The sequence below is a fragment of the Alexandromys fortis genome, unplaced genomic scaffold (assembly GCF_014885135.2).
Source record: "Alexandromys fortis isolate MF-2015 unplaced genomic scaffold, M_Fortis_MF-2015_v1.1 scaffold_277, whole genome shotgun sequence".
NCBI lineage: Eukaryota > Metazoa > Chordata > Mammalia > Rodentia > Cricetidae > Alexandromys > Alexandromys fortis.
Window position 1 is genome coordinate 534,511 of NW_026068153.1, and position 26,556 is coordinate 561,066.

A 26,556-nucleotide genomic window follows, 5' to 3' on the forward strand; every position below is an offset into this window, starting at 1 on the left:
GAAACTCAACAGAGGGGCGAGAAGGTCACTGGGAATGTGGATGTGGGATGAAGACAAAATGGTGCCCGCATCTGATGGATACTAGGACAACATCAGGACAGTACAGAAACAGACACAGAGGGCTGGAGAGAAACAGTCTCCTTTTCAAGTTGAATATTATTTGTTTTCATCATTAGTGCTAAGATTGAAGACAATCTATGCCTTTCTGTTTACCTTTTTACCTATTTATTTTAGTTTTCCTGCAAAGAAGTTAGTGCATCAACCAAAAGAATCAACAAATCAAACAAGGACAGCAGCAGGCTACTTTTATGTATTCTAGTGGGAGACGGGTGATACATATGTATAAAATATATATATATGTATAGATATACTATATATATATACTAGACAAGGGAATGAGATTATATATCCATATATATAATCTCTCTTCTTGAGTTCTTGGCAAATGGTTAGTCCTGTGGTTAGGAGTGGAGACAGAGGGTGGAGGTTGGAAGGAAAGTTAACGAAGAATGCATACCGCTTTCGGCTTCTGCAAAACGACAAGAAAAGAATTTCAAATCAAACAATTTGATAATAAATTGACTGACACCAGGAGGAAGGAAGGAATAAAACCTTTGTTTCAAATCATTTGAAGGATGCGTGTGAAAACAAGGTTTATCAGCAAAGCATGGAAACAGGATCATGGGTGGAGCCAACAACAGAGAAGAACCTCAAACATTGGTCAGAGGTAGGAAGTGGGAAGAGAAGCAGCTTCTCTAGATTTCCATACCTTGTCCATTACAAAACGTGAGAGGACGAGGACTAGTTCTCTCACAAGGATATAAAAACAAAAGTGCGCTTTGGACTTAGACGCTTTGTTGAGTACATCTTGTGTTTTGTGGGGGACGAGCCACGTTCCCTCCAGCACACCTTTTCCACAGCACTCACGTGCTTCCACACTGAGACCAAGCCACACTGAGGATTAATGCTGGCAACTGCACACAAAAAGCCAATACAAAGCCAGACAAGTTCTTTTTTTGCCTTTTCTGGGGGCACTAGGAGGGAAAACAAAATCCACAACCTATATCTCTAAACACAGCTTTGTTGGAAACAGCTCAGGTTTATGAATCAATGAGAGGCCCTGTCAAAGAGAAGGCTGTGTTTTCCTGGGACCTGAAATCTGTTTCCTTAGAATAGTGCCTGGCCTCTAGTGGCACCTCTCTTTCCTGGGACCAAAGGGTGGTAAGTGGGAGCTGAATGGCTGATGCTCATGGCTCAGTGCCGCTGTGAGATCATTCCAGAAAATACTCATCAATACCACCTACGCAGAGATCCTTTTCCTCCCTCCCTCCCTCCCTCCCTCCCTCCCTCCCTCCCTCCCTCCCTCCCTTCCTCCCTCCCTTCCTTCCTTTCCTTTATGTTTGTTTGGAGAGAGATGCACAAAAGCAATAGAGAAAGGTCCTCTGATCCACAAAGATTGCCATTCACAACCTACCCCACCCCCCCAAAAAAATCCAAGGACCCACAGTCCTTCCTCCACACATGTGGATCCAGGTAAGGCTATAGTATAAAGGTGGGCTAATGGTAACTCTAGCAAATCCCACTTTAACTCTTGACAGACAAATGGCCATGGCTCTCTTGGGCTCAAATAATACTTTTAATAGTCTTTCCTTTGCCAACAAGGAAAAGAAAAATGTATCCTTCCATGCATAGTTTTGAAATTGATACCACAGCATTCTACAAAAGGACACCAAATCCACCATTTTCTCTTCCATTGTCTGGTTGATTTGGATTTTCAAAGTAACTCAGCATTTGATCAGATTGGCTGTGGACAATCTGACATGACAGTTAAGGGGAGGGACAACAGAGGATTCACTTGCCTGTGATCCAGTGTTCCTTTTGTTTACGTCACAGACACATATTTGGAAATAGGCATGTGTGTTTGTGTGTGTGTGTGTGGTCATTTATCAAGACTGACCAAACTCCTTGAATGAAGCTAGAAGAACTTTTTAAGTGTTGTCCTGCATTCTGTTTGGTTATGAAGACATGTATTGAGGTGGGTGGGCTGCCCTTCTGACCCTGTGAACATGTAGGAGCAAAAGCCTTGCTAGAGCAGGTACAGCATCTGGATACATCGTTTCAGAGAACAAAAGTCAGGCTATCTTTTAACCAGCTATCTTTCTCCCCAAACTATGAGTAAGAATTGAGGATCCAAGATTATCTGTGTTATCAACGAGGCACCTAGGACCTCCCACCACCACTACCAGATTCCTGCTCAGACATTGCTGCCACCAACCAGCAGTAAGGTCATGTTATCGACTGGGGTGTTATCTATTTCAACCAGACCTTGTCCCTCACTGGTCTGATTTGCACATCATTAAGTAAAAAATAAATAAATGATGAGAGCTCCTGCCTCAGAGCTCTTCTCTTCTGGCTAATTTACATGAAGCTGATATTCTGCCACCTGGCTATGGCTGCAGTGGGAGAAACACATATGGTCCACAATAGGCTGCTTACAGATCGGCTACTGAGAGAGCTGGCCCCTCCCATTACCACTCTACTGCAGGCTGCTGGAAAGAAGGCCTGAGGCCACCTGCTTTTTGCTTACAGCAGTAAAAAGAACTTCAAGAGAGAGTCCTTCCATTCCTGCTTTCTTGTGTAAAGGGTATCTATAGCATAGTGGGTGGAGCTACCCTCTCCTGTCTTCCAGAGAAATGTCTGGGTGTCCAGTGGAGTATGGGGTGACAGCCTGGTCTGAAATAGAAGCTGCAGTGTCTTGAAATGTTTTGCAGGATTCTGGAGGTGCTGCACTGGGTTCCAAGTAAATAATTCATAAAGCGAGAAAGAGGAAGTGGACGGGACCCCTCCCGGGATAAACACTTCAAACATGAAGGTCAACTTACCGGCTCTCCCGGTTGGCAGACTTGTACTCAATGGCTATCATCAGGAGTTTCAGCTTCACAAAGCACAGCCTGCAATGAGACAGAGGCTTCCCAGTCAATGACTGTGAACAGCGGAGTCTCATAACAAACCCCTTCTGGAACTTCCAGTCCCCTAATGCAGTCATTATCCAGGGAGCCCTGTCTACCCCCAGGTGCCAAAGGCAGGGTCAGTAAAATGACACCTCCACATCTTCCCCATTAAAGCTGATTTCCCACAAGTGATAAGGGACTGGATGTTCAAAGTGCAAATTGGGCTCTGGTCTGGATGTCTAGACACAGACCCCAAGCAGAGATTTGTGCCTGGGGATTTACAGCGGCCAGATTCATTAGTTACTCAGCCGGGTAGTAAAACGTTAACTGCAGCAGGAGGAAGAGACTTGGAGCAGTGCGACCTGTTATTTGGATTCCATTTCAGCCTTTTGTACAAATGGCTCATATTGTTGTTCAGAGCAGCCCCCCATGTGCTTGGAATCACGGTAATAATACTTAGCCTCCATCTAAGTGCCCAGCGCATGACTACAGCTTTCTCACTCCTGGTTTTATCCAGGCTGCCTCACCTCCTCTGCGCAGGACTCTGGGCGGCAGACCAGACTGCTCTCTGTTGGCTTGTTCCTGCCTCCCCACCTTCACTCTTGTGCACCCTCTGCACCCCAGGATCTTCTCTTCTCTTCCAAACCACTTTCCCAGGCCACAGCCAGTCTAATCACCAGCTCCAAGCAATATTCTAGCTATTGCTCTCTTTATAGATTTTATTTGTCAAACCTCGCCAGCACCTTGCCTGTATCCACGTCATTTAGCGCCTAGCTAAGTTTACGCTGGCTGTGGCTGCTTCCCATTCTCTCCTTGGCCACAGACAAGTCTTCAAAGTGTTTGGAATTCCCCCCACAGTGCACAGCAAACGGAGCCACTAACACAGAGGGCCTCCATAAACAGATGAATCCTACTCACTGTGTCTCAGCTCCAAGAACATAAAAAGAGGTGTCACAGCATGCTTGTGCACAAAGAGATTCAGGTAGTGCTAGTCATGTGGAGTAGAAAACTCAAAGGCAAAGGTTAAATGAAGAACGGTATAGTGGAGTGTAAGGCTGCCAAATCCAAAATGAATTCTGAGAATTGTTTTAAGGTGTTTTAAGGAGTCACAAAGAGTAAGATATAAACCTGAAAATAATGTAGTAAAGTTTAGATGAAGATGGTCATTGACTGTTTAAAGAGATAAGAGCTCACACAAAGAAAAAAATGAACCACATATATTATGTATCACATGTTTCTACAATAAGCATTAAATCATATATTCTAGGAGATATTAAATAATGGAACATTGCTCAAGTGATGATGAAAAATGAACCCTGGTTATTTAGTTTCAGGATTGTAAAGGGGATGGGGGATGAGGGATGAGGTCCTAGCTAAGGCCTAGGTGGCTCTACTTATTTCTTATCACCTTCCTCCACGGGAGATACCATCCTTCTATTTGACTGTTGGTAAAGTTAAGACCCAGAATGTCCACACAACCCATCCAGTGGTTAAGCATTAGGCTTCTAACTGACCTAGAGGGAGAGACATCTTCCCCTCCAGTGAAGTGTGCTTTCAGGGAAAGTACAATTTTAAGCCAATATACAAGGGAATCAATAATAAATTTCTAGATCTTGACAAATCCTATGTAGAAATAAAACCACTTGTGAGGATAAATAGTAACTTGGGGGAAAATAGGTGTGTGAATTTTTAATAGTCCAAGAGGACCACCCTGAAGATGCAGAGAACACTGGGGAGGAAGGAGAGGGCAAGGAGAAAGAGATCTCTGGGGGAAAGAAACGACAAGAACAAAAGTCCTGAGTCATAAAAAAGGTCTAAATGTTTGAGAACCAGACACAGAGCTGCACAGCCGGCACTGAAAGAGCAAATCAAGACAAGCCATGGGTGGGTCAGAGAGCAAGGTGGGGTGAAAGGTCATGAGGACTCTGCTTGCCCCAACAAAGCACATGCTGCTTATTCTAAGTGAATGAGAGATATGGAGTTGATGTGACTTTGTGTGTGGATACATGCAGGTGAGGGGTGTGCGTGCACATTGTGGAAGCCAGGGCTCAACCCTGAGTACTGCTGCTCAGACCTTGTTTTTTGAGACAGGTCTCTTATGGGAGATCACCAATTCTTCCATGCTGTCTGGCTAGTCTGCTTCAGGGATCTCCCTCCCTCGTACTCCCCAGCACTCGGATTACAAATGCATATGCCCACACCTGCCTTTCTCCATGGATCCTGGGGGTTGGTCCTCACGCTTGCACAGGGTGGACTTTGCCAGCTCCTCAGCCCCTGTGGTTGTTTTCAAGTGAGGAACTGACGTAATAAGATAGATTAGGCATAAAGATGTGTGGCTCACAAGGAAAGTGCTGGTGCACAGTGAGAGCCTCCCATTCTCTTTAGGGAATAACACCAACTGCTTTTTCTTGCATGGGACATGGGGCTCCTTGGTATTACGATCCACAGATAGTTAGATTTCAGAAGAGCACTTCCATACGAGGGTATCTGGGCTCTCCCTACAATTGATTTGAAGGCTTTCTGCTTCCTGCCAGGAGTCTAATGACCTGGACTTTGAGGTGGTTGTGTAGAACAATTCTGAAGCACCAATAAAAGAATCACCAACCCCAGCAAGGAAAATTGTCTTAGTTTATGGTCCACAGGATGCAATTAATTCCTTGTGCTGCTGTTCTTCCTGGAGTTTAAATCGTTTTGTTGTTGTTGTTGTTGTTGTTAAACTATTATATAACCTATGCGTTAGTTGTTGAAGCAAATTACTGGATCAAGCACACACCATTGAATGTAAATAGTAGCCAAAAAATGTCTGATCTCAACAGGGATCACTCAGAATTAATTTGTTGCTGTCCTGTGGAGAACTGCCATTTTTATTTAGGGCTCTCATAGTTTGCGGGATCGAAGCTCTTAACTGCTCGTATAGATTTAACCCTACTGGTGGGAAGGGAAAAGTGGCTCCTAGTAAGTGTACATTTCATTGCCTCATTTTGACTAGGATCAAATGCAGTAGGGTGAATGTGTTCACTCTTAGTTGCCACAGTGCCATTTACCCTGCTGGGTTTAAGAATCAAGGACTTTCCTCAGGCAAGAAGGTCAGTCTGACCCAGACGATCTTGTGCACTGCCTGACAGATGGTTATGAGCTGTCATATGGGTGCTGGGGATTGAACCCAGTTCTTCTAGAAGACCTGCCATCTCTCCAGCACCTCATCCCCTTCTTAAATAGAAGATTAACTGAATTCCAAGGAGGGAAAATCTATAAGCTCAATGTCAAATGGCTTCTGCATTAAAGAAATAAGTAGAGATGTAGTCGCCATGTAATATATATGGTGTTGTCGCTCCTCTATGAGCAGAGAAAACCCAGGGGAGCTGAGCATGCAAGTTGGCCAATACTGTCTGACCACACAGTATTCCTTAAGAAACTGGAAACAGACACCAACATGCAATTTCATATTTTAAAAAAGATCTGGATTTTCAGTTTTCCTTGGTAAATCAAATGTGGTCACACTGGAGCCATCTTTCATATAGCTAAAAGGAACTCCTCAAGAGGTACACCTTCTCCAATGTCCCCAGTGCCCACTTCTTGCTACTGCTCAGCTTCCCCCCTCCCATCTGCCTGCCTCCTTATACTCATCTATGTTTTAAATATTGCTCAAACAAGTATCTTTTCAATATTTGCAAACCACACTGACAAACCATCAATTAATCCACAAAGAGAAGTATGGTTCTCTGAGTGTTCAAATCACACATTTTTTGCTAGATCCTGCTACAGAGAGCAGTAACATCCTCTGGTCTAACAATATGAGAGGTGTGGAGTGGGATCAGAGGTCCAAAGGTGGTGGTTGAAGTCAAGCCTACATAAGCAAAAAAGGGAGCTAATAAGGTAATTTTATGTTCACCTCCCTCTATGTTCTAAACGTCTCTACTAGATACGGCACATGTTTGCCTCCCTGACATTCCAGGAGTGTAAAGAACAAGCTTTTGATGAAGGCTGCATGAAGCAAACCGGATGAAGAGACAGGAGATTCACAGGAGAGGCTAGAACAATGAAGAGGAAAACAAAATAGAGAACTAACAGAGCGTGGGAAGTGAGTGCAGAATCCTGAAATAAGATGCTTTTTGTCTTGCTTGTTAGATTAGATGCCAACAGACTGGGGAAGACACAAATGGAAACAATAATAGATAATAATCATGATAAGCTCTGGGAATCTAACATTTGCCTTCCAACCATTAGGCCAAGATGCAAATCTTATTTGAAGATACAGAGAGTCATTTCTTCTTGGGTTCTTCTAGATCCTGTGTTACAGGAGGGTACATGCCTAAGAATGTGTTTGCAGATGATCCAAAACTGATGTCCTTTGGTTGAATACTAACTCGAATTATTTTCGTTTGGTAAAGTAGAATGGACTTTGCATTCAAATAGCTTTTGCATTAAAAAAAAAAAAGTAAAAGGCAGTCTCCATTTAATGTGTGGTGCAGAGAAAGCCCAATGAAGTCCAACACAAACTTGACCCATACTGTTTGAACAACATAGTATTCCTTCAAAGGATCTGGCTTCTCAGTATTCCTTTGCAAATCAAATCTAGTCACACTGGAGCCATCCTTTATTTAGTTAAAAGGGACTCCTCCAAGGGTTGCCCCTTCTCCACTGTGCCACAGTGCCCATTTCTTCCTGGCTCAGCCTTATCTAGGCACAATCTTCATTCCTCTGGCTTTGCTCAGCTTGTTGGATTACTATGTATACAGAACAGGTATAGAATCAGGAAGCACAATCAAGGTTAGTGAAGAACAAAAGAGAAAAAAGCCAGAAAGCCTTCACAGTATAGTAAACAAGACAAATCCAGCCATTACTTAGCAAGAGTCTAATTCTTGGTTTCTAAAATGAAATTTCCCAATATGTCCAATGTGGGAAGTTGTCACTAGTTGCAACAATTACAAGGAAATAGAAATGATCTTTTTTTCCCCTTCTAAGGGGAGAGGGGAATGCCACTTGTCACAAAAAGGTCTTAAACCAGCAATCTGCAATAAAACTGTTGTAATAACAAGTTAGATTGCTTTCCTTATAATTATTAAGTAGAGGTCTACCAAATTTGACAATGCCATTATACAAAGCCCCCTTACTTTTATTGCCGACATCATCTGTTAACTATAGCATTTTCAACCCAGATGTTCCTGAACAAAGGCTCTTAAGAATTAGAGTCCAGCTGTCTCTAACTACCCAGAGAGAAATAAATTGTCCCTGCCATTAAATCAGTCCCCTTGACTGGAAGGATTACTTGCTGGTGTGAATTAAGCATGGAAGCCTGTCATAGAGTTTGCACCTTCCAGTGTGCTTACAAAGTGGATGCAAAGCTGGGGCTTAGAGCAAAGGACTCTGCCACCAGGAAAGTGGCAGACAACAGAAAAACAGTTTCTAAGCTGTCGAAATCCATCAAGCCTTCTAAAGCCAGCTTTTCCCAAAAGTACCAGCCCCCTCCAGCTGCCCAGAGGCCCCAGGACTTCAGGATAACTGCCATAATAACACTAGAAGCAATTCAAATACTGTGGACTGGGAAACAGGGGTTTTAGGATCAAGGGGCTAGAGGGGGAAAAACCACATCCAACTTTAATTGGAAAAAAATAGCTTCTGGATATGAGAATGTCTAATATATAAAACATATATTATATGTAAATATTATATTTTATATATAAATAATATATATATTGTATATATTAAAGACTTGTATGACTGAACACCAAGAAAATAGAAGGAATTTGGGCTGTTAGAGGGTGATGTAGAAGGGTCACCCGTCTATGTGTTACTTTCATTGGTTAATAAAGAAACTGCCTTGGCCTTTTGATAGGCCAGCCCTTAGGTGGGTGGAGTAGACAGACCAGAATTCTGGGAGAAAGAAGCCAAGTCAGGCAGTCGCCATAGCTCTCCTCTCCGAGATGGATGCAGGTTAAGAATATTCCTGGTAAGACACAACCTCATGGTGCTACACAGATTATTAGAAATGGGTTAATCAAGATGTAAGAGTTAGCCAATATGAGGCTAGAAATAATGGGCCAGGCAGTGTTTAAATGAATACAGTTTCTGTGTAATTATTCCAAGGCTAAGCTAGCCGTGTGGGAGCCATGCGAGACAAAAATCAGGCCTGCTCGCCTCAGCACTACAAGAGGGGATGATGCTAGACCTCATTTTTTCGTAGCTTTGATAAGGGTCAATGGGGAAGTTTTCAGAATACACCCATTCTCAAATACATGTACATCCATGCGCCTCTCTCTCTCTCTCTCTCTCTCTCTCTCTCTCTCTCTCTCTCTCTCTCTCTCTCTCTCTCTCTCTCTCTGTCTTTCCTCCCCAGAAGACCCTAAGACATTTAAACGTTAAAATAATTTAATTCTCTGAGGTGGGCAGTTAGTATTTTTAGTACTAGCAAATGCCCTTTGGGGGAAGTTTGACTGTCATTCTTCCCTGAGACATACACCATAGAGTGTGTGTTTGCTCTCAACACTCAGCAGCCAGTTGAGACCCTAGCAGCCACCCCAGTTCTAACTGAGTCTCCTGCCCAATGACTGGCCTTTCCCACTGTCCAGAATTCTGAATCTGCATAAGCCTCTAAAACATTGCTTAAGGGTTTTAGTGGGACTTATTGCTAGTGGTTTATCTGCTGGTCCAGAAAGAACTACTTGCCACCTTGTCAGTTTCTGTAGCAGGAGTAGTTATTACACTCACATCATACATGTTCATATATGTTCAGCCCTATTTACAAAACTCCCAACATAAGAGACTAGATAGAACCATCTCTGAACTTTTTTTTTCCCCGAGACAGGATTTCTCTGTGTGGCCTTAGCTGTTCTGGAACTCGTTCTGTAGACCAGGCTGGTTTCAAACGCAGAGATCCACCTGCCTCTGAGTCCTGAGTGTTGGAATTAAAGCATGGGCCACCAGTGCCCAGCAGAAAATATATATTTTTTTTAAAGATGCAACTTAAGTTTTTACATAAGTTCTGTAGGCACGTGCCTTTCTGGCATCAGGCTACAGGAGTCTACCATGGAACAAGTGAGCTTGTCTGGCCTCCTTCACACATTGAGATTGGAAGATCTTTTTTACACAATCAATGGAATCAGAGAACTCAACTGGGAAAGAGGCCCGTCTCTGTCCTATGTCTGAGCTGTGCCAATCTTAACTTTCCTCGTGTGACTTTTGAAAGATCTGTCCTTGCAAGATGACACGGGAAGAGTCCAGTTTTCTGAATTCCAGGCACAAGGAGGCAGGTGGATACATGAGAAAATTAGAGTCTCCCTCCTTGGAGTCTTCTCCGTCGCCTAAAGCCAGCACAGTATCTCCACGCTTTGCAGCTGGGCTTGGGCCTTACGACCCTTACACACTGCCCGCTGCTGCCCTCAGGTTACCCGGGTACTAAATGCTCAGCACCTCCATCAGCTGTCGAGCGACAGAGAGACACGTTGTATTTTAAATACACCTCTTGTCCTCCTCCTCTCTGAGCTGTAAAACCTCGTACAATTAAGCTTTTATATTTTACAAGTGATGAATGACTGACTAATAGATTCGCTGTGAGACTCGGGACCTGGAATTCTGTGTTCTTGCCAATCTGATTGCTGAATCTACTTTCTTCTGGGTGGCTCTGCCCACCCCACCTGCTTCTCCCACCCCGCCTACCTGGGCATCTTCACCTTTGCTAGCTCTCATAATGAAACTAATATCACTATTGCCCCTCAAAGCACCACATATCACACTGTAACTGATGTGCCCTTTCCTGAATCTTCAGGGTTCTTGTTAGGAAACCTCAACAGAGCATGTGTCTGGAGAAAGCTCCCTATGGTACTGCATGATCCAGGTTTTCTGATTCCTGGGACTTGACCTTGACCTTCTTCCGGAACCCAAGTTTCTTAGAGGATCTGCTCATATAAAAAAGCATCTTTTCCAGGAGTCCTCCCTTAGTCCACAGGAAGACTCTCCAAGAGCATAACGCCTGCATTCCAGCTGCACATTCTGCAAGCACATACGAGCACTATAGCTTCCTTAGGATGGACATTAGCTCCCTCACTCCAGTTTCAAACTCTGAAGACAGCACTAAAGGAAAAACAAATTCTTTACTTAGTATTCAAAAGAATTTTTTATTAAGTTTCCATGTTTCATAGTTAATCAAATCTAAGGCAACAACAAGATCAAAAACACTGATGACAACTTATACTGAACAGGATAGGAGGTAAAGGGAACACTTCTGCATTGTTGGTGGAGTGCAAATTAGTACAGCCCCTTTGGATGTCAGTATGGTGATTTCTCAGAAAATTATGAAACAACCTTCCTCAAGACCCAACAATACCACTTTTGAGTATATACTCAAAGGATGCTCAATTGTACCACAAAAACATGTGCTCAGCTAATTCATAGCAGCATTGTTGGTCATAGCCAGAACATGGAAACTAACCTAAATGTCCCTCAACCGAAGAATGGATAAAGAAAATGTGGTACATTTACACAATGGAGTACTACACAGCTGAAAAAATAATGACATCTTGAAATTTTCAGGCAAAAGGATGGAGCTAGAAAACATCATAGTAAGTGAGGTAACTAGACCTAGAAAGACAAATATTAAATGTACTCATTCATAAGTGGTTTTTAGACACAAAGCAAAGAAATCCAGCCTACAATTCACAATCCCAGAGGACCTAGACAGCAATGAGGACCCTAAGAGAGACATATATTGATCTAATCCACACAGGAAGTAGAAAAGGACAAGATCTCTTAAGGAAATTGGGAGTATGGGGACCATGGGAGAGAGTTGAATGGGAGGGGAGAGGAAGGAAGGGTAGCAGACAAAAATGTAGAGCTCAATAAAAATCAATTAAGATAAAAGAAAAAAATATAAGGCAACAAGCTAAACACATTGGTAAAAATATCTTAATTCATTACATTTTTGTCCTAGTGACTTGAGACTAATAACTAAAGAATTTACTAATCAATAAAGTAAAAAGAAACTGGAACTGCTACAGTGTCTGCCCTCCCTCCCTCCCTTTTTTCCTGCTTACATTTGATGGGATTGGGGGCAGAAGAGGATGCAGAATTGAGAGATAGGATAGATCCGGAATATGTACTGAGAGATGAGGATTCTCATTAATTGCACCAAGTATAAGGCCAGACATCTGATAAGATCACAGGAAAAGTACACAGACAGGAAGAATCTTAACGCAGAAAGTGGCTGACCTGCGGGTCTGACCTCACTTCCTGTGACTTCAGTCTGTGCATTGTAATGTCATGTTGTGTGAACCGCTCAAGAATAAGATCCTATAAGGGCAAATGTGACTTCACAACCCTAGCCTTCCTGTACACTTGACATTGGCCAGCCCTGCCTTCACAAGCACTTAATAAGAAGGAGGGGAGCATGAAGAAAGGGAAGCAGATGGGTGCTGGTGTCACAACCCAAGCTGCTGCTAAAAACAAAGTTAATGCAAAAATCCTGATTTTTTTAAAATTTGTGTGTGTGTGTGTGTGTGTGTGTGTGTGTGTGTAGGCATATGGGTGTGGGTACCAACCAAGAAAGAAGCAGGCATGAGACTCCCTGGAGCTGGATTTAGAGATGGTTCTGAGCTGCCCTAGTGGATGCTGAGGTCTGAACTCTGGTCTTCTGCAAGAGGAGCAAACATTCTCAGCCTAGCTGCTGAGCCACCTTTCTAGCTCCAAAGGTTCAGAACTTAACATAAGCTTAACAGATGTGACCATCTGTGAGTCTCTGATTTGCCTGAATGATGGGCTCAAAGCAGGACACACAGGCTATCATCCCAGAGCATGGGGTGCTGTGCAGGAAGGATGGGGCAGTTTTATGTACTCGGATTTCACTTGCTCATTAAAAAAAATAATGTATATTTTTTAAGCCTTACTCCAGATTTAACAACTGGAGATGAAGCACAGACTTCATTTTATAAGTTTCCCACAAAAGCATGAATGAGTCAGCCTTCAACTGTCACCTACTCCAGGCTGTTCTCGGTTGCATGAGATCAGCTTGGATCCCCTTGGTCTACCCTTGGAACCCTGGTGCTGTCATTTGTTTTCTAAGTTTCTTTGGAAAGGTGCACCCAAGTCCCCTGATTCTCAAAGTTTCAAGGTAAGGGGTCTCTTGCACACAGAATGAGATGTTTATATTATGCTGACACCCCTTGCCTTGTCGTTATAAACATCACTCCATTATTTTGTGTATCTGGGAGAAAATACAGATGAATGCAGACAATGGCTACATACAATTGCTCATTTTGTCTCAATTAGATTCTGGCTTGGGAACAATGTCCCAGCTTTGGTCACACACAGGGTAGACGCAAAAAGCTGACACCATGGCTGGGATCTCCTGACGGCAGTGGCTTTGGAGGCCTCCCTCTGCCTCTCCCGCACTGCACCGGCCTTTCTGTTTTCCTCAGAGAAGACCTTCAGTTCACCTGGGTATCTGCCACCTTCTGTCTTCATGGGCCTGCTCTGCCTCACTTCTGAGGAAGCTCTGGGTTACACCAGTCCCCCCTGCTGGGTGGCATGCTGCTGCCAGCCCGGGAAAGGGCGCACCATTTCTTCCCATGCCTTGCAGTACCATTGCTGAAGTGCTGTTTTGGTGAGGTACATAACCATGGAGACTGCTCTGAAGATATGCATATTTACCTGTGCTTTATTATACCCACAATATTCCCCGATTCTTTTCCGTCTCCACAAACCAGCTTAAGATCTATTTGGGCGTCCTTTATGCCATCTTGAAATTGAATAGCCAATTCTTACAGTAATGAAAATACTCACGCGGCAGCCTAGTGATATACAACGCCACACTCTAATTACAGCTGCGCTTTAATTAACCTGAATTGAAGAGTGTTATCATTAAACTGCTGGGAACGTTGAGTTATGGCTTTTCTTTAATTTAAAGTAGAAAACACAGATAATTAAGCCTCAAGATAATCAAATGCTTGAAGAGAGCTTCAATGTTTTGGGTTGTTCCTAAATCTCATTAAATGTCCTTTCTTTATTGATTGGTTCCACCTCTGCCGAATTGCTGCATTAAAGGAATAATAGCACCAGGCTGAACACATTCTCACTCACATCAGAAGTTGCTTTTTTTTTTTCATTCAAAAGCTTTACTGAACAAATACTAAATTCACTGACAACGAGGTACGTCTAAGAGATCTTTTCCCTCATTAGAGCATGCTCTAAAGACGAAAATCAATCAAGGGAAATAGTTCATATTTACTAGTGCCGTGCCTGACAGGAGAGCACCCTCAGAAGCTGCCTCGGCACACCTAGCTTTCCCACCCTCCTCTTCCTCTGCCACAGGGGAAAAAAAGTCAGTCCTTTTAAAGATGACAGGTGAGGACTGCTCCCCTAGAGGCTGTAACTGGGTGACGCAGCTGCTACTTGCCTGACTCCTGAGCTGGCACTAAAGGCTGAAGGAGTTCTGTGGCTGAAAGACGGTAGAGCTGACCTGGGCTGTTGGTGTCACTCTAAGCTGACTTAGAGAAAGTTTACACCGCCCTTTCATTAAAGCAAGTGGAGGCCAGAAACATGGATCCGGTGTGGCCAACTCTGATTTTAAAGAGAGTCCGGAGATCCAGGTTTTGCTTTGTTTGGTTTTGTGAAATAACATGGTCCAGAAATACCAGCAACGAGCCTTGAGCAAATTAAAGAATACCAAGTCTAGTGCTACCCCAGTTATAACCTCTTAGGGGGACAGTCCTCACCCTTAGTCTTTAAAAAAACTGACTTTTTTTTCCCCAGCAGAAAAGGAAGAAAAAGGTCAAAAGCTACAAGAGCCAGACAGCTTCCCTGGGAGTGCACCTGGCAGGTGCAACACCAGCTAAACCGGGAAAAATCAGTGGCCCAGTAGAAGAGCTTCGGAACTTCCCAGCTGGCATCTGGAACATGACAGGGCCCCACTCCGCTGACAATTCTGCCTTGATGACCAGACCACCCCTGTACTGACCCCAGAGGGCTTCAAGGGCACTCTTAAAGAGCCCTGGTGTGTTCCCTGGATATTCTGACTTCTCTAGACTGCCCATCCAAAGCAGGCTGAGCTACAGAGGAGGATACCCTCCCAGCATCTTGGAATGGTTAACTTCGAAAGAGACATTGCTCGCAGGGAAAGGTGCTCACGGGAGTTACACCAGGGCTTCTGTTTCCAGAAAAGAACTCCTTCCGAATCAATTACCTATTCACTTTTCCAGTTCATTTAGCATCTAAACTATCGCTTAGGGACAGGGCAAGAAATTTCTGTAAACAACCAAACCATTTTGGAGTGCTTGGGGGTTTGGGCCTGGAGACTGGCAGAGAACACCTGCCGTGCTCCCTGGCAGGAGTCCCCACCCCTCCCTCCTGCATACAAAGCAGAACAGGAGTCCCAAAGACCCTGGGTCCTTTACGATGAAGGGCTCTCAGTTTTGACTCAGCACCGTTAGATTTCCAGCTCCAGAATCCCAGGTGATAGGCTTGGCTAGTCAGTGCTCTTTCTCCCTCAGCCTGGATTCGCCTGTTTCTCCCCAGTTTTCATCAGTGAGACCATTTATTGACCTTTGCTACGGACTCAGATACTAGTAGGTCAAGCTTAGAAGTTCACCGCTTTCAGAGTATGTGGGGAACATGACCCTTGTTTGATATTATTTCAGTCGAGAGAGTCTAAGTGGTGAGTCTGGGGGTACTGGTGTGCCTCAAGGTGGACACCTGGAATTCCTGGTACAAGATATGACCTACTTCAGGTGCTCTGGGAACCAGTTCCGAGTCATGCTATTTGAGCATGGCAGCTGTGTGCAGGACCTTTTCAAGGACCTTCTGTGCACTTGGCAGCATAGTTCCTCCGTAAATAGCAAAAGCACTTTGGATGTCTATATATCAAGGACTTAATTAGAAGGGAGTAAAATTCCTTTGTCCTGGAACTGGCAAGATTTGATTGTTCTCTGTATTAAGAGCAGATAGGTGCTGAAGGTAAAGTCCTGGGTTCGAACTTTAGCACCATAAATAAATAGAAAACTAAATAAACAAAACAAAGTAAACCAAGGGCCACCTGAGTTCACGCCACCTTTCCGAGACTTCCATCTCATAGTGGGGTTCAGAAGATGTACAGGCGAGCTGCACAAACTCAGAGTTTGTACAAATCAGGGCTTCAATCTCAAGATTTTTGGACCTAGAGGATAAATAAGAGCCAGCATAGCACTAGAAGGCAGGACCTTGTCAGGACCTGCTTTCCTGTCCGCAGACATGCAGGACTGAGAGCAGAGGAGTCCTCAGGGATAGTCAAGTGTCCCAACCAGAGCAAGCAGAGGCTGAGGCTGTTCTCCTTACAGACACAATAAACACCCCTAAGAGGCAAAGAGCATCGGGTCAACAGTCACTTACTCACAAACAGTAGGGAAGGACAGCCCCACGAAGGCACTGGAGAGATACTCTGTGTACATTTCATTGGAGACTCCTTCCAGGTAGTATTTCTGCCACGTGTCTTCCTCAATCTAAGGAAAAAATGCACAGCAAGAGGGTTTAAAATATAGCCACAAACTGACAGAGGGGACCTGGACTGACAGCCTTAAACATATAAATGCACTAGCGACACAATGACCTTCTTGGTGAATGATCTTCTCGGCAGCTGGGAGCAGACCCACAGAATCCCCATTACGCTTTCATGACCCCAAAGGAATTGATTCAGTAGATTTCCTTCAAAGCACTGCTTTGCTCTCAAAAAAAAAGTTTCATTGCATGTGCGTGTATGTTAGAGAGAGAGACTACGTGTGACTGTGTGCATGTGAGTCTTCCTGTGTCTGTATGAGAGTATGAATGTATGTGTGTGTGGGTAGGTACGCCAGAAGAGGATGTTGGACATTGCGGAGCTGGGGTCACCGGGCCTTTGTAAATATGCAGCTTGTTAGGTGAGTCCTGGATCTAAACCTGGGTCTTCATGACTCTGGCAAACACTCTGGCTAAGATACACCTCTAGCCCCTTGCTTTGCTTTGCACCCTCATGACTTCTAAAGCTGTGGGGATTTAGGACCCAACCACAATCATGGTGGACAAGTTATCAACTGACGCAAATTTCTGGAGAGCGATTTTGCAGGTGTTTTCACAATTCCTGAAACCATAGACTTCTATGCCAGGCTTCCATTTCAAACATCCACAATAAAGTATTTAAACAGGCAAGACAAAGTCATGGAGTTGTGGGTTTGTGCCACTCTTGAAACATGTTTCTATATCATAATCACATACATATACATTTTATTCATGAAAAATTACAAATAAAGCAGGTAACGTGAAATTTTAAAAAGCAATGAGGAATCCTGATGAAATTTCTATATTCTTGTGTGTGTGTGTATGTGCGTGTGCATGTGTGTGTGTATGTGCGTGTGTGTGTGTATGTGTGTGTGCGTGTGTGTGTGCATGAGTAAATGCCATGTGAATGTGGGTACCAATGGAGGCCAGAAGGAGGCATCAGATCTTCTGGAGTTATGGATGGTTGTAAGCCACCCAATGTGGGTACTGGAAACTGAACTCAAGTCCCCTGGGAGGGCAGCAAGTACTCTTAATCACTGAGTCATCTACCCCATCCTTTGATTTTTATCGTTGAAAGTTCTCTCTGGTTTTATATTATAGGGGCATATGAAAATGTCTACAAATGTTTATAGCAGAACAGTAGCAATTATCTCTGAGTGGTAGAATACTAATTTTTCAGATAGATTAATGTACTGTCTAAAGACTTTTACACAAGCATACACAGACATATGTATATGCACTATAGTCTATATATTCCTAATTTGGCAAAAAGATGTTTCAAGGGGGTCATGCCCAAAACTTCATTAATTTTCTATAATAAGGTCTAGCTGGGTTTCCCAACAACCGTCTCCAACAAGGTGTTTTCATTGGAGTCGATCTTTGAAAACTAATAAATTAAACCAGAAAGTTGAACCACTCTTGGAGTTGAGGAATCAATCTCAGCGGCTTCCTTGGCTGGCTTTGGGCTGCACCTTCCTGTAATGGCTCAAGTTACAGGACGGCAACAGGAAGCTGTTCCATCCACAATGTAGCTCTTTCAAATGGGCTGTCCTGTTCTTGTGCTGTGAGGACACATCTTGTGATGAGCTGTAACTGGCTCATCAGTCAGTTAACAGAGAGAAATACGGCACTGAGATCTGAAGAAGAAATGAGAGCCTGGAAAAGATCAGCGGCTTCAACTACGTGGTTATGCCCTGGCAGCCAAAATCCAGAATGAAAATTTGAGAAGTAAATGAAATGCTCCCTATTTCCATGCTTCTTATCTGCTTCATGCTCAGCTTGAGCAATTAGGCTGAAAGTTAACCTTTTTGGAAGGCGCTCCTGTACGTCTTCTCTTGTACGTCTGCTCTTGTACGTCTGCTCCTATACGTCTGCTCCTGTACGTCTATCCCTGTACGTCTGCACGTCTTTTCCTGTACGTCTGCTCCTGTATGTCTGCTCCTATACGTCGGGTTTCCTGTATGCCCCAGTGCCGTGGGCTATCGGCTGATTATCTATACACAGGTCTTCCCCAGTGTGGAGGGAGTTAAAAAAAGGTGTCAACCAACAAAAGGTGTTGCTAAATGGTATAATTTTTTTTAAAAAATATTTACCATAATGTTCAGCTAAGCATTAATATTTTTAATTTATCCAAATCTAAGTTCTTAATAATTTTCTTCAAATAAGATATTTAGTAACTCTAATTTAAGTGAAGTTTAGTATGCCTTAGTAAACATATCATAATATAGAATGTTTAGGTAACAATATTGCCATAATTCTTTTAATGATACAAAGGATACCATATGAACTATAGTTAATTATAAAACTTTAAGTAGGGCTTTGTGGGAACGTCGTTTGCCTAAAGTATAAGAGTTCTGTGTACTTTTGAACAGTCTTTTCAATGAGATCATTTTTGTTATTGACTCTTTATCAGTCCTTCGACAGTTTCATACAATGTATGTTTATCTTAATCAACCTCTCCTAGAAGTCTTACCAGATTCCCCCAACCTCATATATTCAATCTGTCCACATAACTTTCTGTTCTCTCTCTCTCTCTCTCTCTCTCTCTCTCTCTCTCTCTCTCTCTCTCTGTCTCTCTCTCTCTCTCAACTCATCAAGTCAATTTGCACTGCCCATATATACTTGGATGTGTGTTCATCTCCTGGAGTATGGTTGACCTACCAGGGGACACACCCTTGATGAAAACTGATGCTCCTCTCCCAACAGCTATCAGTTGTCAGTAGCTCCTCAGCCCGGGATGAGACTTCATGCCCACTTCCTATCTTCATGTTCAGTTCTTTTATAATATTCCAGACACTTTTTTAATTTAAATATTACAAATGATTTTTTTAAATACTGACAATTTAAACCTTAACTTAAAGTTACTGTTATTCTTCAATTAGTATGGTTTTAATATTGATTGCTTAATGATGGTCATTATTTTTATGCCTTTGAGTATAAGGGATTAACATTTTAGAACAAATTTTATTGTAGGTTAATCAATACATTTGGTAAATAAGTAGAAATATTCTTTATTGAATAGCAATATTGTTCATGCTTTTGTTAAACTTAACAAAAGTATTTCATTGATTCATTCAATCAGTAAATAGTTACTGAAATGTTCTGTATTGAAGGACTTATTCTAGAGGCCGATTAAATCTTATTTTAAACTGGTGTTTGCTTTCCCACATTTTCTCCTTGTGTTGGCCTGACTAGGATATGAGTGACCATCCTACTAGACACATCTGACTTCCTTTGATTTTCCAGATTTCTTTTCCCAAAACTTTGTTTCTGTGGCTAGTCTGAAGTTGTTGTAGACTGAAAGTCAAACATCTAGGGAAAAATGTTCAAACCATCCTATCAAACAAAATCCCTCTTCCACATTTCTAGGTAAATTCTCAGATGGTACCCAAAAGGCTCAACACAGTAGCATCAAATCAACTGTACAAATGCTAGGGAGTTTAAGATGCATTGCCCTAACTCTCTAAGACCTGTATATCTTTAGAACTATTTGTGCATGCAGAGCCTACAATGTTCTTAAGATTTCTAATTAAGGCATCTCACACACACACACACACACACACACACACACACACACACACAAACAAACAAAAACTGCTAATTTAATTATACTAACATCTTTTCAAAAGACATGTAGTTAGTAGGGATGTAAACTGGTACAGGCATTGTGGGAAACAGTGGAGTAGTTATTGAATTTAAAATATAATTGGTATACAACCAGAAATTCCGCTCCTGAATACATAACTAGAGAAAATGGAAAAGGGTCATGATTGTACTACTTATGCTCAGAGTTGGGACCCGAGCATCCATGGAAGGACGTACAGACCCTCACAGCCACACTGGTTAGGCTTCTCAAGAAGGGAAACTTTGGCCTATGCTACAGGATGGAGAGACGCTGGCAACATGATGCTAAGCAAAAAATACCACAATCACACAAACCAAATATTTGGAGGTGGGTCATTTGGTTACTTGAGGTCCATGCCCCAAATCCATAGAAGCAGAGAGTGCAAAGGCAGCCACAGAGGTTAGGGACAGTGATTGTTTTCAGGGTATGCTGTGTCAAGTTTGCCAGATGAGAAAAATTCTGAAAATGGGTGGTGGTAGTGGCTACACAGCCATGCAAATGTACTTCATGCCAATGAGATATACACTTAAAACTGGCTACAGTGCTTAGTTTTATGGCAATTAAAAAATTAAAGCCCTCATGATTATAACTGATGCTACTATTCTTTAATGCCTAAACACAAGGATGTTAAAACACAATAAAGAAAGAATGTGAGTCAGGGTTGGGAACTTGATGTCACCAAGATCTTGATGTCACCAAGATCTTGCTCTGGCCCCTGACTACTCAGGCCTTGCAACCTCCATTGAAAGAAGTCAGAGAAGACCCGGGTCACTGTGCAGAGGACAGGCAGAGTTTATTACAGAGCGTTCTCAAAAGCTGAGGGAAGCCAATGGCCAAGAGCTGAGGGCAAACAGAACACAGAATAAGTCTGTATCCTTGTCTTTTTCCAGAATGCCTCCACTGGCTAGACAATAATATTATGAGCGTGATGGCAGTTTAGAACACCATGTCACCAAGGACCAAAACATTAAACTCAGATCCGATGTTTTACCATTTGAGATATCCAAGCCTATCTTGAGTTTACTATGAAAGCAAGGATGGCCTTGAATTCAGACATCTGCCCCTCTTGCCTTTACTTCCCAATTGCTAAGATTCTGGAGTGTATCATCATTCCCAGGTTATTGGGTGCTGGGGATGGAACCCTGTCGTGCAAACACTCTGCCAACTGCTGCATCCCAAGTCCAGACTCTATTCTTTGGATCAATAATCAAAATCCTGTCCTTATAGTTTCTGGGTTTCTAAGCTGCTGATTAAAAGGGAGGAATTCAACTGGACCCTGTGATATACAATTCTTTTGATATCTGACTGTCTATCTAACACTATGACACTGTACCATATCTCAATCTAGGGAAATGGAACTTTACTCTCCCTAACTTACATTATGGCTTTTACCATGACATTTGATCGCGGTTTAGCTTCCAATGTTTCAAGTCTGTCTGTGTACAAGCAAGGACAAAGAATCATATCTCTCTTATTTTTGTCAACGGAACCACCAAAGGAGAGAAAATGTAAAATACATTGATTTTTTTTTTTTTTTTTGGTTTTTCGAGACAGGGTTTCTCTGTAGCTTTGGAGCCTGTCCTAGAACTAGCTCTTGTGTAGGGATAGCCCAACCCCCTTAGGGGGCCTGTTCGCCTCAGGCTAATGGGCTAATGTTTACATATAAATCTGGCAAGTGTGAGCCCACCACCCCTTCTGTTTTCCTGTTCTCCACGGGAACCTGTGGTTCTGTAAGTCTATTTCTCCATTAACTGTATATATTATTACAATCTGTCTGCATTCATTTACGCCGATACACTCTTGTAGACCAGGATGGCCTCGAACTCACAAAGATCCACCTGCCTCTGCCTCCAGAGTGCTGGGATTAAAGGTGTGTGCCACCAGAGAGACAATCAGTAGCACAAGCAGGATTTAGAGTTCACGCCCTGAACTACTCCACACAAATGCCTCCTGCTACTTGATAATAAGATAGGTGTCCAGAGATACTGTATATGGGTAGGGAGGGTTAGTTATATACAAGTACCCAATGTGGGAAAAGGAACCCAGCCCCTCATTCCTGACCCTGGAGCTCAAGCATGAATTCATTACTGTGAGCAGCCAGCGAAGAGACCTACTGACGTTGAGCTTAGCTGGAAGGGGAGTTCTGGGGGGGAAAAAAAACATCATTCCTATTATATGAAGTGGAACTGTCCCAGCCTACAAGTTCTCTCCGCAAATAGTACATGCTATTCCCCACATTTGTATCACCAATGTATTTTTAACCATAATGTGAAGACATGTTTCCCAGCAGAAAAATGAAGGAATGGGACCAAAACGACTTAAGGAAAAGTGCCAAAATTAATTTTCCAGCCATTCAGCAATCAGTCAAAGGCAAAGCATTTCCTGAGGCAGCAGTTTATCCCCTGGCTGTCACATCAAACGCCGGCTGTCTCAGAAGAGCTCCTAGCAGGATGAGCAGGTGATGCGCTAGCGGTCCATATCCATCAAACACACAGAGCCCTGGGTGAGATGTGAAGGAGCACTGGACTCGCCTGTCTATGCCTCTTATGGTTTTATTTATCTACCCTTCACGATCTAATTTTTCAGCCAGTCTAGGTGAACCTCCCAAGCAAATGGTTTTTACACGAACCCATGAACGGAGAGTCTCCTCGTCAATGCACCTTCCAACCTGAACCATCCTCCTTGGCTCTCTGCAAGCTTCCTCCTTCCTGATCCCAGGTTCTGAATGCCTTCCTAATGATCGGCTGGGAACGACACCTTTAATTTTTTTTTTTTTTTTTTTTTTTTTTTTTTTTTTTTTTTGTGCTTCACCTGATTCGAAAGAAACTGTGTTTCTCTAATGCTAACAGCCTGGTGAATGTTAGCAATCCAGCTCTCCTGGCTGGGGTTTATAACAGCCACAGTGATTTCTGTTCCCAGTGAATAACTATGTCGATTACAGCCAAACAATTTCGCAAAAAAAAATCTATCCCTACTTCAGGAGCTGTACAAATGATTCTGAAGGTTATCTAACACCCATCCTTATTTAGCTGAAAACAAGTACACTGCCTTAATTCAAGTAGATGCTATTTTATATACCTCAAAAATAAGAACTAAAAGAAAACTATAGAGCTGATGATAGTTATGTTAATAGCAGCAATAAAATGGGGTAAGCCGTAACATCCACATACTAAAATTGCTCCAGTAGATGCAGTGGCTTAGGGTACCAAGACTCTACTCACTGTTTTCTAAAGTCTACTTGAATTCTCAGCCAATCCTCCTTCCCTGGTAAGACGCCATTTGAAACGATGGAAATATATAACCAAAACTAGTTAGCCACATACGAATGAATACTTGCACATACAAATTATACAGGTTGTTGTTCTGCGCTTTGCCAGTGTGGTATTCTCCAACAATGTGGTGACATGAACTGACCGACACCATCTTAGATTCCCTTTAAACATATTTATTCTGAAAAAAGAAGAAATAGCACCCACAGGACATGTCAAAGCGTTTTATTCCAACAATAAAGATGAAATCAGAATTTATGGGCTCTTGGCTGACTTGTGTGTGGAGTTGTTACTAGAATAAATGCAGCCATCTCTACTCATTCCTCAACAGAGTCATGTCACTGGGGAATACCTGATGGAGCTCTGCGTGCTCTCAATTCTAGCTGAAAGGAACAATGCTGAGGCGTTAACAGGACCCCATCACTGCCTTTCCGATTCTCCTCTCTGCTATTTCCTTTGACGTTCATCGTCCATGAACATATCCCATTGTTGGCCATAAGGACATGTGGAGATTCTGTCTCCGCCCCCTTCTTAGCTTCAGCACAATTACAGATCCTTAGAGCGACTCACAGAATTAGACAGCCAAATGAGAGAGGAGTGCTAGGGACTGCAGGGTGCCCACTCAGAAGGGCTCCCTGCATCTCGGCTTTCCAGGGTGGGCTTGCTGGTGATAAAGGCAAGGAAAAAGTAGAGGCAAGGGATGATTTGCCTTTCCAGAATGTTCTTCTTCTCTGGCCAAATGGCCTATCAGTGCCATACTTCTTGGATGGCGATGGGGCCAGCAGCTTTTCTGGGAATGATGCTGGATTTCAGAATCTTCATCACAATTTGGCATTCTGTTTTTATGGCCTATTTCAGGGCACAATGGCCAGAATGAGTGAACAGAATGAAAGAATCTCAGATTTTTCCAAAGCCTTCAGAGTGATGCAAATTAAAACACATTATTTAAGATCTGATGGAATGCCAGGTAAGTGGCTGCTTTGACCTCGAGTGAGTAAATACACAGCTCCAAAGATTAATTTGGGGTGGACCTGGACCAGATTTTCACTCCCAGATAAAGGGACTGTGGACGATCAAGTAAGCTTGCTGCTGCTTCTGTTGTTACTGTTGTTAGATATTATATATAAAAAATATGAACCCATATAAGGCATTCAGAAAACAATTAACATCACATGCAAAAGCATTTCAATAAATGTTATTTCTCCTATTTTGTTACCCCATCATGGATTACTTCTGGAGGGGCATGAAGTTCCAAAGAGTTTGAAGGTAAAGGATGGTTTAAAAGAAATATTGACATGGGACTTGTTCAAAAGAATAACTATGTAGAAATTACTTAAGACAGGAAGCTGGGTACTGTTTCCAGTATGTAGGATTTCTCTTCTCTCTTGGTTTCTCTCAGATGTAGACAAGGTGCTTTTGCTTAAGACATGGCTAGCTGTTTTAAAGACTGGCCTATTTACCATTCGCCCAAACAGAAATTTGGTTTTGCAGTCTTGATAACAGTTTATACCATCTTTATGTCTTCTCCAAACAATAATGTTCTTCAGATGTACTGGAAACCACTCCAGTTGGGCTAGAGGAGCAGGAAGTGACTGTTTCCAGGCATTGGCAGCTACCCCCACCCCAACCCCACCACCTCTGCCAGACACATGGCTAAACTTCCAAGGAGCCATTCTCAACACATCTGATTGGAAGAAACCAGGGCTTTGTTCTGATTTCTAATATATGTTGTTCTGTGTACCCAAATGTTTGAAAAAATGGGTATAAAATGAATTACAAGAAGAAAATGGGAAAGACACACACACCAAGTATGGGCTAACATTTTAATCCCTGGACCTGACTAACAAAATCAATCAATCTGTTTATAGATTCTTATTTCATTTCCTGTGTCTTATCTCCTGCCAAATGAGCTACAAGTATCTCCTGGCATGGGCTGTATTTGAAATTCCATTGGTCAACAATGCCACACCTCCCTGTCTTAAGATCTTTACACTCTACTTACAACTTGCCTGACATTTCAAGAAAATGGTACTACTTTTTCAGAGATTACAAGGTGAACTGGACAGAAATTACTATGAGGCATTGCCTAGAACCAAGGAGAATGGTGAGGGAGTTTTGTGACACAGCCCACTAGAATGTAGGATCTTTGGAGGAAAACATCTTTATCTGAGTCTCTACTGCCTAGAACTGGGCATAGTAAATATGCCCAGTGATATTTTTGAATGAATAAAAAAATTGTGGAGCACTGGATTTCACAAAACAAACTAACTTTTAATTAAATTATAAAATTGTTATATTTTAGTGTAATGTTTCTTAGTATATGTAACTACTAGCAGGAACTTAGTATATGTAACTACCAGCGGGAACTTAGTATATGTAACTACTAGCAGGAACTTAGTATATGTAACTACCAGCGGGAACTTAGTATATGTAACTACTAGCAGGAACTGTACGGCTCAAAGGGAGAAGAAACATTTTTTGAAGTCATAGAACACTTTATTTCAAGAAACATGCCTTGGAGGTGGAAAATGCTAAGCTAGAAACTTCCTTGCTCACTTCCCCACCCTGGCATGAATGTTTTCTTCAATGGTCTATCAGAACTACATCTCTCTGCAGCCAGTTTTCATTGCTGAGCTTCTCTTTCTTGTCGAGTTACATGCCACCTGATTTCTCTCATATCCTCCCCCCCCTCATTTGATGTACTTCACCTACTTTCATGGATACACACAGTTCCAACCATGTCTACACGTCATGAGTACTAGGCACTCCATATCCACTACCTAGGGTGATACCTGGTACATCAGAGGTACTCGGGGTATGCTAGTTGACATCTGATACTTTCAGATCATCTGATTCTCTATCTTCTGTTAGAACAAGAAGCATGAGCATGGGAGCCTACATCAAGGAAGTGCTGAGCTAATCTGGGCAAGAGAAAGCTGGAGAAAGAGACAGACAGTAGCAGGCACAGTTTTTCCAGACTTCTAAGCAAAAGTAAGCATGGATAACTTCATATCGTTTAGTGGTGGAGCATGAAATGAACCAATTTTGGCCTCTTGAAGCTGAGAAATTCTGCAGTCTTAGGCTCTAACAAGGAGATATGTGTAATTGAGTCATTTTGAGACTTCCCCAGAAACTTCTTACTAGGAGCAATATTTTCTGGGAAATGCTGTCATTACACAACATCTTGGGCTGCTTAGCAATCAGCTTATGGTTTTCT

The 26,556-nt window shown here is 42.6% G+C and overlaps 1 protein-coding gene across 8 annotated transcripts in view; it reads right to left on the minus strand.

Moving 5' to 3' along the window:
- Positions 1-26,556, minus strand: part of Kcnma1 (potassium calcium-activated channel subfamily M alpha 1) — a 717,904-nt gene that overhangs the window by 149,005 nt on the left and 542,343 nt on the right. For all 8 annotated transcript variants that reach the window (XM_050127309.1, XM_050127310.1, XM_050127305.1 and 5 more), the window contains exons 15-16: positions 16,305-16,414; positions 2,883-2,951 (exon numbers count right to left, since the gene is read on the minus strand). In XM_050127309.1, coding sequence (XP_049983266.1) covers positions 2,883-2,951; positions 16,305-16,414 — 179 coding nt within the window. The remainder of the gene's footprint in view (positions 1-2,882; positions 2,952-16,304; positions 16,415-26,556) is intronic.